Source organism: Sitodiplosis mosellana, unplaced genomic scaffold, assembly GCF_009176505.1.
Source record: "Sitodiplosis mosellana isolate CC-2019 unplaced genomic scaffold, AAFC_SMos_1.0 Smas_scaffold_3, whole genome shotgun sequence".
In the NCBI taxonomy this organism is placed as follows: Eukaryota; Metazoa; Arthropoda; class Insecta; order Diptera; family Cecidomyiidae; genus Sitodiplosis; species Sitodiplosis mosellana.
The window spans coordinates 267,612-280,756 of NW_022595246.1; the positions used below are offsets into that span (position 1 = coordinate 267,612).

Below are 13,145 nucleotides of genomic sequence, written 5' to 3' on the forward strand. Positions count from 1 at the left end.
CAGGCAATTATAGTCTTCTAATTTGGAATGCGATGGCATTATAATGCGTGCACCAGAGAGCTTATTATAACTTTATGCCCCGGAGAATGCCAAAGCCAGCTAGTGGACAAATGATGATAAACTGAGTGTGAATATTGAAGTAAAGAGAGAACACGGCACAGGGGAGCGTAAAGCTATGTACACAAGAATGTTGTGCATACCAACACACACTGCATTTTAGAATGCATTTTAATGTAATCAAGCATTACATCTGGCAAAAAGGAATATTTTTCAGTGACAAAGTCTTTAGTGCCTTTGGTAGGTATTTGTGCTTGAACTTTTGAAATAAGCGGAAAATATGCAAGCAACTGGCTTTATTATTCTCAAAGTTTCAGCTTGAATTCTCACGTCAAATTAACTCGGGTATTCGACAGGGCTTTTCTGTTCTACTCCAAATGAATGGAATTCATGTCAAACAGTGAACAAAATTTTTACTTCGTCATTTCTTCAGCCTTGGTATTTGAATAAAACCATCATTTTCAATCACGTTGAAATTCTCTTCCAATAATTTATTTATTTATAAAAATATTAAATTTTTACACACGTCAAAATATACTTTAACGTTAAAATTTCATCTCATTTTTCATGGCTTTGTCTTCATTTTATCACAACCCGCACTTCCTATGAAAAATCAATCCTTCAATGCTGACATAAAATCACATAATGTGAAAAAGTACAACATCATGTTGAAAAATGTATCGAACACAAATTGCCAAGGGACTTTGTCATTCGCTGATTCTTTTTTGCAGCACAAAATCTTATTCTTTTCGATCCCCACATGAATTTCGTCTCTCAATATATGGAACAAACATGATAGACGACACATGATGATAACCATACGGAAAATTGAACGAAAGCACCGAGATTGTGTTTAGGGTGCAGAACTGAAATTGTGAAGCAAATACTAAGCAGTCATGAGTCGATCAAAGCTGGCAATCGATAACATTGAAATAAATTGGTTAACAGTGTTCAAATGCCAAGATTCATTTTCTGTCGAACATCACAAGCCACATACCATCTTTGTCAGAAAGATGCGGGGTGACATTTGCTTTTTTTTCCCTTTCGCTGTCACTTATTGTGGCTGCCAAACGTCAACTGTTTCGCCCCAAAATGTGTGATTGCGACAGAATCGAATTCGTATGCTGTGGCAAACATGTTGTTTCAACTTTTTTTGTCGTTCCATACGATGGATCGAATTGGATGGATGGGCATCGACTGGGGGAATGAAGATATTAAACAAGAAAATGGCGAAGAAAATTGCGTTGTTTGACGCCCATTCAAGAGGCATTTTGGCACAGTAACAGGTAATCGCACACAGATTTTCAAATGGTATTTCATTTTTAGATTTAAAAAAAAACTCTGATTTTCATGGTTTTCCTGGTGGCTCAATTACTTTCCCATTTTGTGGTTATGTTTTTGGAACATATATTCGATGTGCACTTTAAGTATCCATCAAGTAAGCAAAATCGTGTACAGAGATTATAGTTTAAGCATCACTGCTCTGATGGTATTTCAAATGCGACGATGAAAGCTGTTGTCTGCTGCTATTATGAAGTGTAAAAAAAGGTCGAGTGAAACAACGTTATTGTCGTTGTGTGTGTTTGTGTATCGAATTCGTGTTTTTAATGCGCTTTTCATATTTTACAGCGCATTAAGCGCATATCAACGGTGTGTGTGTTCGTGTAACGTTGATGAACTTTGTCTGCAGGGCGTATTTGTCAGTTTATCACCTTCCAGTGTTGCTTTCAATGATTCAACCGAATAAACGAAGTAGTAATTGAAGTGGAAAATTGCTTGACTAAACGTGCACAAACCTTGGCTATCCGTTTTCTAATGGCAAACAAAAGCCATTTTTTGGTCTTTTATCGTTGTTATTTTTTCTCGGTCTCTTCACAATCATTTTGCTCTCGCCTCAAGCTTTTTCACCATCTCATCTCTGTCTGATGACATTATTTGAGATTTTGAGATGTTTTCAAACACTAATGTGTACACAATATATGCCAGGTATTCGGTTCATGACAACGATGTGAAAAGCTGAAGTGCACGACACTGCCAACACATTAAATGGGTTTAAACGAAAAGCAGCAACAAACGAACAAAAATCACTGCATCGTTTCTCCAGTCGACAGAATCTCGACAAAAAGTAAAATGACTAAATGGCTGGAGCACATTGGGACCGCCGGATGAGAAAAACATGAACGATTGACACTGAATTGAAGCAATTTCGAATGAGCCAACTGAATTTTATTTAGTAATGAAATGAAATGTTCACCCTAAAGGTAACGAGGGAGAAAAAACAACAACAGAAGGAAGCCTTTTTCACCACCGCTCGTTTCGTACCCGTGTTCCGGGGAATGGGAGAAAGAGAGATTCAAAATGAGATTAAGTACCGTAATTTTTCTTCTGAATGTTTCTCGAGATTTTGCTTCCTTTCCATTTTCATTAGACTTTTTTTTCTTATTTACCATCGACTTTGGATCCTTTTCTCCGTGTGTACGAAGTGAGGGTACAAACGAAGAATGCAGACGGTAAATCCGTATTCCGTCAAGTGTGCGATAAAAAGTCGACATCCAAGCGGAAAAACAGATGAAAATGAGACAAACGACCGAGAGAAACACTCAAAGTATTTGTAAATCGGATTGATGGATCGTTCGGATGAAATAACATAATAATGGATTCGTTTCACGGAACACAGCCGACGAACACTTGATATATGCATTTTCTATAGACAACACTTTGTTTCAATGGAACGAATGCGCAGCCAACAGTTTATGAAATCGAAATGGTGCTTTTGTCTTTGCTTTGCGTTCCGTCCCCTTCAACAACTGACTTGGCGTCGATTAAACGGGATTTTATTCATTTCTTTCATTGTCGGCTGATTTTCAATTGGATACGACTCGATTACGATTTAATTGCATGTGAAGTGCTCGCACAAAAGCCGATATTGTCTCAATTAATTGAAATTAATTTCCGATTGGAATAGCTTTAATTTCGTGGATTTAAAATTAATGAGAACGTCTTGTTTTACGCACTAGAACTTAGCGGATGAAAGTGATTCGGCTCTTATCACAAGCCGCTCCTTATCAAGAACACTTTGTGAAGAGCCAATCGAGAGCCGTTATCAATTAATGACACTCAATCCAAACTGAAATGGTTCATTGAAAACCCAAGACCATAATCAATTTGTGATTTTGATAAAAACATCATGTCAATAAATCGTGTCTCTCTTCTTCTTCTCGTTTTTCCTATTCATTTACAATTCATAAGTTATAAATTAAACGTTTTTAAATGCGACTCAACGAAGTACGTGTTCAATTTTTTTCTTGTTCTGAAATAGACTAGTACTTCTCTTTTCACCTTTAAATGTGAGATTTTCGGGAATTTTAAAACCAAATAATAATTTGAACTTCGTAATATTTTCCCATTCGTTAACATCTTCCAAAAATAAACTGAAGTTGCCACGTTTGATTTTGAGATTCGCTTGAGGTCGTTGACAGGACATTTCAACGCACACAACTGATTCTCAAGTCTCAACGGACCCAAAATCCAACCGAGCAAAACAAAAGCATACCGAACACGAGCGCCAAATCCTATTCCAGAATGTACGTTCATGCAATTTCGGTTCGACGTACGTTCGGCTTGATTGCAAATAAGATAAACATATTGGGCGATTACTTCGCTTGACTTGAATAAATTATACACTCGAAAATCTACAGAATGCGGACACGAGCGCGCGCCACGTGAGAGTCGATAGAGGAGAGCGCACATCAATGTACAATGTATCATATGTCGAGAGTATGACTGGCAACGGCAAAGCCCTGTAATCATCGGCCGCAATGCCATTGAACGTCAAATTGGTTTTCCGTATTAAATGTAGTGTGTGTATATCGGTGCTTTGGGTCTCCATTACTCTCTCTCTCTCTCTCTCTCTCTCTCTCTCCCTTGCCTCCACGATAAACGATAAGTATATGCGTTGTTTTATGTTTAAACAATGAATTGAACGGTCGGTCGATCGGTTGGTTGGTCGGTCGAATATGTTTGTTTGGTGATGGCTCATGTGTCATGAAAATTGTTCGATGACGCGTTAAAATGATCTTCTCAATTACCCTTCACTACATGCATGCTCGAACATGAGACCGACTCTATGTAAAACTTGACATAGAAATTTATTTCCCAGCAGTAGCAGCAACAACATTTTTATTATAACGACAACGTTTAATACCACTTATTTATGGGGTCGAATTCGAAAATGTGTTGCTGATACTTGTATCGATTTTGTATGAATTGGGTAGCAAATATGCGCTAAGTGCGGCCACATCCAATGGATCGGAGCGGAGAGTGAGACGGGAAATTATCCGAACTAAGCAATCCATATTGAAAAGATGGATTTGCCGTCATGAAGGTGAAATGAAATGAAATAAAATCGACTCATAACAATCTAAGGGGATATTGTCGTTTTTCCCCCCCCAGCTCATTTTTTCTGCTTCTGCTGTTGCTGCGTTGTATTGGATCCCTCTTTTTTGCTGGATTTTTATGGTTTTCGATTTTTTTCGGTTTTGTTTTTCATTTTGTTGGGTTTTATCATGGCAAATGTGTTGTATTGCAGATGTCGAACGGATATTTACAGAGGAAAGAAAGCCACGAATTGCAAAGAACGAAGAAGGAAAAGCGACAACAACAACAACAGCGAAAAAAACGAGAGCAAAATTTGAAATGGTGGTAAACCATCTCTCGATACAAATGAATGATGCGATCTCGAGCGAGAACGACACAATGACGTTGCTATGGATAAAGAACAATGACATAAAGTTCAAGTGTCATGATTTTTATGGTAGAAGATTTCTTATATTACGTAATTTCAACATTGACGGTATCAGCATTTTTCCAATGCCATTCCATCTTCCCTCATTCGATCGCATTTTGTTTTCTCTGCCTCGTTGGATTTGGTCTCCCGCTCTCCATTTGCTCTCCACACACACACTGGATTGTTTGTTGTTGTTGATCTGATACGCAGTTGGCCATTTCTATCCTATTAGGGAAGTTTTTTTTTGTTTCACTTCGATTATATCGTTCGTTCGTTCGCTTTATTTTCGGTTACAGCTTCGAAGTGATTTATTTGGAACTTTTTTATTCGTCAATATTCAATTCGATTTGGTGTACATTGGTTTGTGTGTTTTGCTGGTATTTCCTTCCTCCGTCGTCGTCATCGTCATCGTTTTCGTCGGAGACAGGAGCCGAAGCGCGTCGATGGCAATAGCAGACACATGCAATGGACACATTTACAATCTCGTAAGTTGTAATCATTGTCACTATCGTGTGGCCACACATTGCAAATTCAACGCATATTCGCCTCGAACTCGAGCTGAATTTTATTTTTATTTTTATTGCCAATTTTCGATTGTGTATGTGTGTGTTTCAGCAACTTTTCCACTTAAATCTAGTGCATGGCATTCGGTGTGTGGTAGTGGCAGTGGTGGCGGTGACGACGACAGCAGCATCACCAAACACACAAAATCAGCTTACACCATATCGATGGGTGGTGAATACGAATATACTACCCCGAACCGAACCAAACCAGACCAATATAAATTCTATACGTTTCGCTCACTTGCGAATGCCTGACATACTCGCATGCATTGTTTTATTTACTCGACTCGGGAATGCGTCTACTGGATTTTGATTCTGCTTGATTGGATTTTGAGGAGGTTTTTTTTTATGATTATCGACCCCTTTTGGAAATAAATGCTGTTGCTGTGCATCGGATTACAAATCGATATTGTTTGCATTTGTGCACGAAAATTTGTGTGATTTTCCATCGAAACTCTTTTTTTTATTGCAGACAGATGGAAAAATGGCTTTACGTGTAAGGAAAAAAGAGAGTAGAAGAAACATGATATCAAAGTGGCAACTCGCATTCTTCTCGTGCAATAAAATATGGCAATGTTTGTACGAACGCTTCTTTGTTATTGTTGTTGTTCAAATTTTCATTCGATTTGCAATGGAAAATTTTTGAGTCGACCAAAAGTGAAATAAAATCCGGACTACTTTCGGACGAGGTCAATAGAAACTCTTTGATGAGATCGATTTTTCACATATATTGTTTGGTATGGTCATTGAAAATGCTTACCTTATCATCATCTCCCTCGCTATCACACTGCAAATAGAAGAAATTTATCGGTTAGAAGAATATTTAGCAAGCGCCGAGTCGAAAATGCCACATATTTCCAGCATTCTCCTGTGTTTGTTTCAGTCATTTTGAATATTTGTTCATGTCATGATGGCAATTATTTTTGTTATTGCCTTACATCCAACGCAGAATCATCATTTTTTAAATTGCACAAGTGATAATAAAGTCAAAATTGTTTCACATGCACAATTTAATAGACAAACACAAGGAACCGTATGGTGAATGTAGTAGCGATTTTCTTGCGGAACAATCTCAATTTCTCAAAAACTTCCAAGATACTTACGATATATCCTTTGCCAGAACTGCATCTACTGCTTGCCTGTTTATGTGTGCACCGGGAAAAGGGAAAATGGGAGATAAAATGAAAAATAATCAGTTTTAAATGTCGAAGTTGCTGGAATTTTATTGCGATTTTCTTTTCCTATTTAATTTGTTTCACATCGAAAACAGTTAATACTACCGCATGCATTTCCCCAATGTGTACGAAATTCGCATACTCCATTTGTTACATTGAGAGCTGCATTCAGCGATTTTGCACAAACTAACTGGCGCAAACCCTCTGCCAACTCTGCATTCACATTCACAATGCCAAATTGCACAAACCAAGTGGAATGGCATGTGCCAAATGAGGAGCGCAAAAGCGGAAATGTTTGTGCTTTTATGCAGTAACTTATCTTTTTCTTCGATTGTTTCCATTCTAATGGTGCATTTATTGTTTCATTTTGCCTGGCAAATGAAAAGCCATTACCCGAACCAAATGAGCACCACTTTTGTGAATCGATTCAATGAATGTGAAAACTGGAGAACCAAAACTCAAATGCATGTGATTGATCAAATTAGCTGAGTGAGCGATAGAAAGGGAAGCAAACACACACAGAGAGAGATAGAGAGAGAGTGAGAACGAATGGAATTGTGCACAATTCATTTGGAAATTGAAAACTTCTCACGTGTAAACCAAAACGGAAAAGCTGCCACCAGCTGCTACTGCTGCATTCGATTCAGTTTTAAAATCGAAAAGTTTTCTTGTTTGCTCTGGAAATGATAAAACTACACCTAGTGAGTGCAACCAAAAGATATAGCACAAACTTTTCCACACATTTGCCATTTTCTCGAGAACCAAAGTGTTTGAAATCAAATCCTTGTGCTCACTCAACTAATTGGATTAAATGTGAGAACATTTTCAATTCACACAAATACACAGACAGTCGAAAGCTGATGATGGAAAGCAATTGGCGAACATAATTCCTTCATTGCATTGAACATTTCGAAAAAGAGTGAAAACGTAAATCATTTTTGATCGATACGAGAATTGCACAAATTGATTGAAAGAGTATATATATTGCTGTAGCTTTTTATCTTATTCGATTTCGAAATAACACCTTAAGCTGTGTATGTGAATGGAAAACTTCGATTGGGAAGAGCAATACGATTCGATGCTTCTTTGTTGGGCCCATTTTCGTCTCATGAAAACGAACGAGACGCTTGTCTCGAACAATGAAATATAATACTTACATCACTAAGTCGATCCCTCGAACTGTCAGCATCTCTTGGTGCAACCGATGATGTAGTCAGTCGTTCTGAAGCTCTGCCACTGTCATCTGATGTACCCGGATCATTTGCTATTGTTAGTGAATTCTGAAAATCGAAATGCAACGCAAAATTTATTATGAATCCATATATAAAGAAGTTATGATAAAATGGTTGCAGTGCGCTGTGTACGGCAATGGGACTTGTCGCACTGAACACAATGTATATACAAGACAGGCGGCGGCAACATTCTTCAGTATCACTAAAGTATCATAGTATACAGACACACACACACAAAAAAGCAACTCCTTGAACTAAACAAACGTATCGAAATCAAACTCGTAGGAAAAAAAATCGAACAAGAGAAAGAGAGAGAGGAAAAATACAACCCGAAACCATCGACAAGGATTGAAAAGTTTTCCAAGCAGAACGGATAATATGTTTTCGTCAAATTCGATTTAACCGCATTCGAAAAACTTTTCTCCCATCACATGCTTATTCGTCGGGACTTTTTCCCCTCTTTTATTTATCCTTTGCGTGCAATTTGCTTTTGCTGCCATCGAGCTTCTTCCCACGAGCTTGTTCTCGAATGGCACACATCTCGATCGATTGGCAAACCAAATGCATTTTCTTCCGAGAATCTACCATTTGGGCATTTCGTTCGTTCTCTATCTCCTTCCTATAGCTGCATTTTTAAACATCTCTCTCGTAACAAAAGTCTTTTCAACGAGACACAGAGTGTGGGAAAAAGTGAAAAAACGAGCGAAGTTGCACCGCATAGTATCGAAGAAAAACCATTTTTCAATTTATTTTTCCAATAAAATTTCGATCGATTCACGATGAAGAAATTGGAAAAGTAGAGCGAACAAAACGCGATGCGACCACCAAAGATTTTTCATACTTTGTTACAGTTTAGAATGTTCTCGATTTTTTCTTTCGCCCGTCGTTTTATCTCTCTCCCTCTCTCTCCCCCCCCTCTCTCTCTCTCTCTCTCTCTCTCGCTTGAATGTATATGGGTTTCCGGGCGGATTTGGTGGAAAATTGGAAATATATGTCGCTCATTGAATTTAAATGCACGACAACGCTTGCAAAACCTTCTCACATACAAGAATTGCGAATCGCGTCGCGACGCGTCGAGATAGAAACCTACAATCCTCGCTTCTATCTCTCCCTGGTGAACAGCTTATAAATGCTGCTCACAATAAAATTCATGGAAATATTGAAAAGTTATTTTTCAGTTTGGAATCGATTGACTTTTTTCACTCTACATCTCTGCATCTCTCTCTTTCTCATCCTCGTGCTGAGCATTTCAAAAATGAAATTAATAAAGTTTATCTGTCGCGCGAGTGAGTAGTGTGGTTGAAGTGGCAGTAATGAGATTAAAATGCAGTGAATCCATTCGGAGCTGGTAAATTATATTAAATCGGAGGCTTTTTGTGTACAGACAACGGCAAAAAATATGCGTTTATTTTTACGCACCGATGAATTGACTGAAATGAAATCATATAAAAATTTATCGCCTTTCGTGAACAGTGTGTAAAAAGGCCAGTGACGGTTATTGATTTCAGGCGACGAAAAAAAAGCGCAGTAAACAGTGGAAAAAATGAGTTAAAACCGAGTGAGCATGTAAATGTAAAAGCAATAAATTGCGATGTCAAATAGCCAACGGCCACCAATCACAATCGTAACCAAATAAAGCAAAATCATTTTCACTGTTCTAATGGAAAATGTTTACGCCGAACATTCGCGCAACAACAAAAAACACGCAGCGTATAGAGTCAAACGATAACGAAAAAAACTCATTCCACCATATTTATTGCTATATATGCTTATGGTATTCGAAGTGCTCGCTGAAATTGAATCAAAAAGGATGCAGAAAACAAGCAACAGCAACCGAATAATATTTATCAAGTATCATCGAGCACAAGGCAAATGAAATACGTAGCAGCTTGCTGTAGGCCGATTGCAAATTATCAAATTAAATCCAACTTTGGCATTCAGTAAAAATACCATTTTCCATTGGCTCGTCTAATGCAATGGTCTGTTCTGCACAAATATGCCATTGAATGTTCATGCAATTAATGTATCATTTTCAAGCAAAAAAGATATGTGTGTGTATGTTCGGTGGAAACAGGTATATGGCGCGTAAGTGCTAAATGAAGCAAATGCCTCATTTTGAACGGGCTAAACGAATGGAGAGACAAAAAAACGCACATCGAATGGAGTGCGGCAAAAAAGCACGAAATCACAACACGTTCATCGATTCACAATGGAAGCATTAATAAAATATTCGCGTGCAATTCAATGTAAACAACATTTGGATTGGCTTTCGTGTATACGCGCGCGAATGCGCGGAAAAATTGTGAAAAAATGGCACGTACATTCATCATTGCCGAATTCGAAATTGAACACTAATTAATATTGTAAATGGAATTACATGGGCAATATGGGCATGAGGACTCCCCCCCTCTCACCATACATCACATGCTATTATCATCGGTGCCGGTATTTACGCCATTGGCATTTGGACGCATGTTGTACGCTTGAAATGCGATCGCGAATTGACAAAGTGGTCCGAACAACGGCGAAAAACAACAACGGTCCAGACAAAGGAATTTTGATTTTGCACCGAACGCCAAAAATATCCGAAATAAAATGTCAAGCATGTCAAGCGAATGCGATGGTAGCGAGGGAAAAAAATGTAATGCCCTCCGCACCGAATATGGCAAAGAACGCAGACGAAATTACGAGAGAGAAAAAAATGTCGATGCACGTGAAACACATGCTTTGAATTCGCAAATAGAATATCCAAATATCAATTCGTCTGTCCGTTGAATTTTAAACAAGGAAAAAAGAAGTGAACCAACGAACGAACGCAACGCAATACCGGGAGCAATATGCGAAAATTTAATTTATTGTGTCAAGTTTGGAAACGCGCTTTTTTTCACTCCGTTTCGTTTTTTTCTTGCGTTGGGCTGTGATGATATCCAGGGAGTGAACATTTTCGTTTCGACCCAAAATCAATAAACAATGACATTTTTTTCCCTTCTGCTCGTTCACGTTCATCATGTCTATACGCATCACTCGCTGAGTATTTTAAAATCTGTTGTTTTTTTTCGGTCCTCTGTTTTATTCGTTCTTGGATTTATGGTTTTTATTTATTGTCACTTTGTATTCAGTGCACAATCGAAAAGAATATTGGATCATAAAATCGGGGTGTGTGTGTGAATGTTTTTCGGTTGGCTCTTTTTTGCCGTGGTTTTTTTTTCAGTTAGCCGGGATCATTACGCGAGCACGAATTCGTATGAAATCTTGTGTAATTTGTTTAAATATTTGCGTTTGACGTGTTCACTGCTTTTCTGCCTCTCTCTCTCTTTCTCTGACTCACTTGATTTTTTTGTATGCTGTCGCTGTTTTTTCTCTCGCTCGCTACAGCGAGCAAAATCATACCTTTCCATAGAATTGAAACGAAATCGCAATCAAACCATTGATACGCAAATTAATGACGATTTTTTTCATTCCAGCTGCTTTTCGAATGAGTGCATTTCGTTTGTTACGACCTTTTTTCCAACAAATCGAATCCATATTATTGGGCACAAAATTGGGCAATATTGTGTGTGTTTGCACAAAGAAACGGCATTTTTTTCGTTCGTAACGACATTTCTTCTATGGATCAATTACATTTTTCCACTCAATAATTCACAGTATATCGATGGTGGTGGTGGTGGTGGTAGTAGTGGTGTTGGTTACAGTGCATCAGAGATTGAGCATATTCCTTTTTTTCTGTTTGATCATCGTGCATATATCGAAAATGGATCCCATATCCCATTCATATTGGAATCAAAAAAAGATAAGTGTGTTTTTTTCGAGTACGAAAAATGTCGTCGTTTATGTCATTGTTGTCGGTTGTCGTCGACGGCGGCAACGACGACAACGACGGCATCGCCTCAAATTGCGAGAAACCCTCCCGTCTATCCACTAAATATTTATGACTTTCAGGACTATTTCCTTTTCAATTTAATAGCTTCGGGGCTAAAGCGAAACACAAACAATGCCGCGTTTCCATCTTCTCCGTTTTTCTCAAACATACTCGTAAATAGATTATGCTTTGCTACCCACAACAATGGCATTGCTATCCGTTTCCATATCAATCTCTCGTTCGCCATTTGCTCTGTAGTTCAACTGAAAAAAAAAACAAACAACAACGAAGAAGAAATGCGTATATATCAAGTGATGTGATTTCCTATTCTTATCGAAGCAAATCTTCGAAAGTCGTTTATTGTTTGACCAATATGTTCCAATGTTGTTTGGATGGGTGATGTGTGTTTTCTTTCCCGAAGCTTCTGTGCTTTGAGCACGCATACGATAAACTTTTGTACGAATTCCAAATGAAACATGAACGAGAGACGGAAAAATGGCATAAATGGAACGGGACACAGAGCAAAGTGCGGTGAAAAAGATGGAATAAGAAACATACGACGAGGATTTATTTTTTCTATTTTCATGATAGCAGATGCAATCGTATGATTGCGTGTAAGTTTCATTGGTTAATAGAGTCGAGAGAGATAGAAACGAAACTCGATAACCAAATAGCACTTTTGCCGAATCAACAACACAAGAGCAGCAGAAAAATAAAATGACGACGACGACGACAAAGAAGAAGAAAAAAAAAACACACACACACACATCGTAGCAAATGCCACTTGAGACCAATCAAATAAATAAACTCGCAAACACACATTGATGGGCGATAGAGTTAAAGATCCAGTGAAATGGATGGCGATGATTCGGTTGAACCGGAAAAATTCGAAACCTTCAATTCGAGACGGTGTGTGAGCAAGGCGATGGGGTGGTTGAGAGAAAAAAAAAATACAAACGTGGCAGAAGAAAATGCCCCGAAGAAAATAAAATATGAATCGACAACAGGAGCTATGTGCATTTTTCTTCTTCTCCATTTCGTTTGTGTTTTGGCAAACATATTGAAGGCACGCAAAATGATCCAATAAAATTTGTTCGATTTCATTTTTCAGCCCTCAGATACACGCTGAATTTTTATGCTGCAGCACAAGCAATGCTCTTTTTCTTCCTTCTTCGTCCACATCTCATACCCACATTTTAAGGTGCAAAGAAGTATAAATTATTCCGAGGAAGTGTTTTTCTATCTCTTCGTCTCCCTTGAATTTTTATTGTTTTCTTTGCTCGAGATATATTTTTTTCCTCGAAGAGCCATTGAAAAGTGTGAGGCGCAAAAAAAGCGCTTGAGTTTTGCAACACTGTAATTTTTTTTTATTGCATGATATTTTCAAGTTGTTAACTGGAAAATATGTGTGTGCAGGAGCAATTCATGTGTGTGTGTGTGTGTGTGTGTGTGTGTGTGTGTGTGTGTGTGTGT

At 38.1% G+C, this 13,145-nt stretch overlaps 1 protein-coding gene across 48 annotated transcripts in view; it reads right to left on the reverse strand.

The window, feature by feature from the left end:
* LOC129565966 (autism susceptibility gene 2 protein-like) overlaps nt 1–13,145 on the reverse strand; it is a 253,449-nt gene that overhangs the window by 179,489 nt on the left and 60,815 nt on the right. For all 48 annotated transcript variants that reach the window (XM_055441434.1, XM_055441404.1, XM_055441438.1 and 45 more), the window contains 3 exons: nt 7,739–7,861; nt 6,510–6,545; nt 6,167–6,193 (listed from right to left, as the gene is read on the reverse strand). In XM_055441434.1, coding sequence (XP_055297409.1) covers nt 6,167–6,193; nt 6,510–6,545; nt 7,739–7,861 — 186 coding nt within the window. The remainder of the gene's footprint in view (nt 1–6,166; nt 6,194–6,509; nt 6,546–7,738; nt 7,862–13,145) is intronic.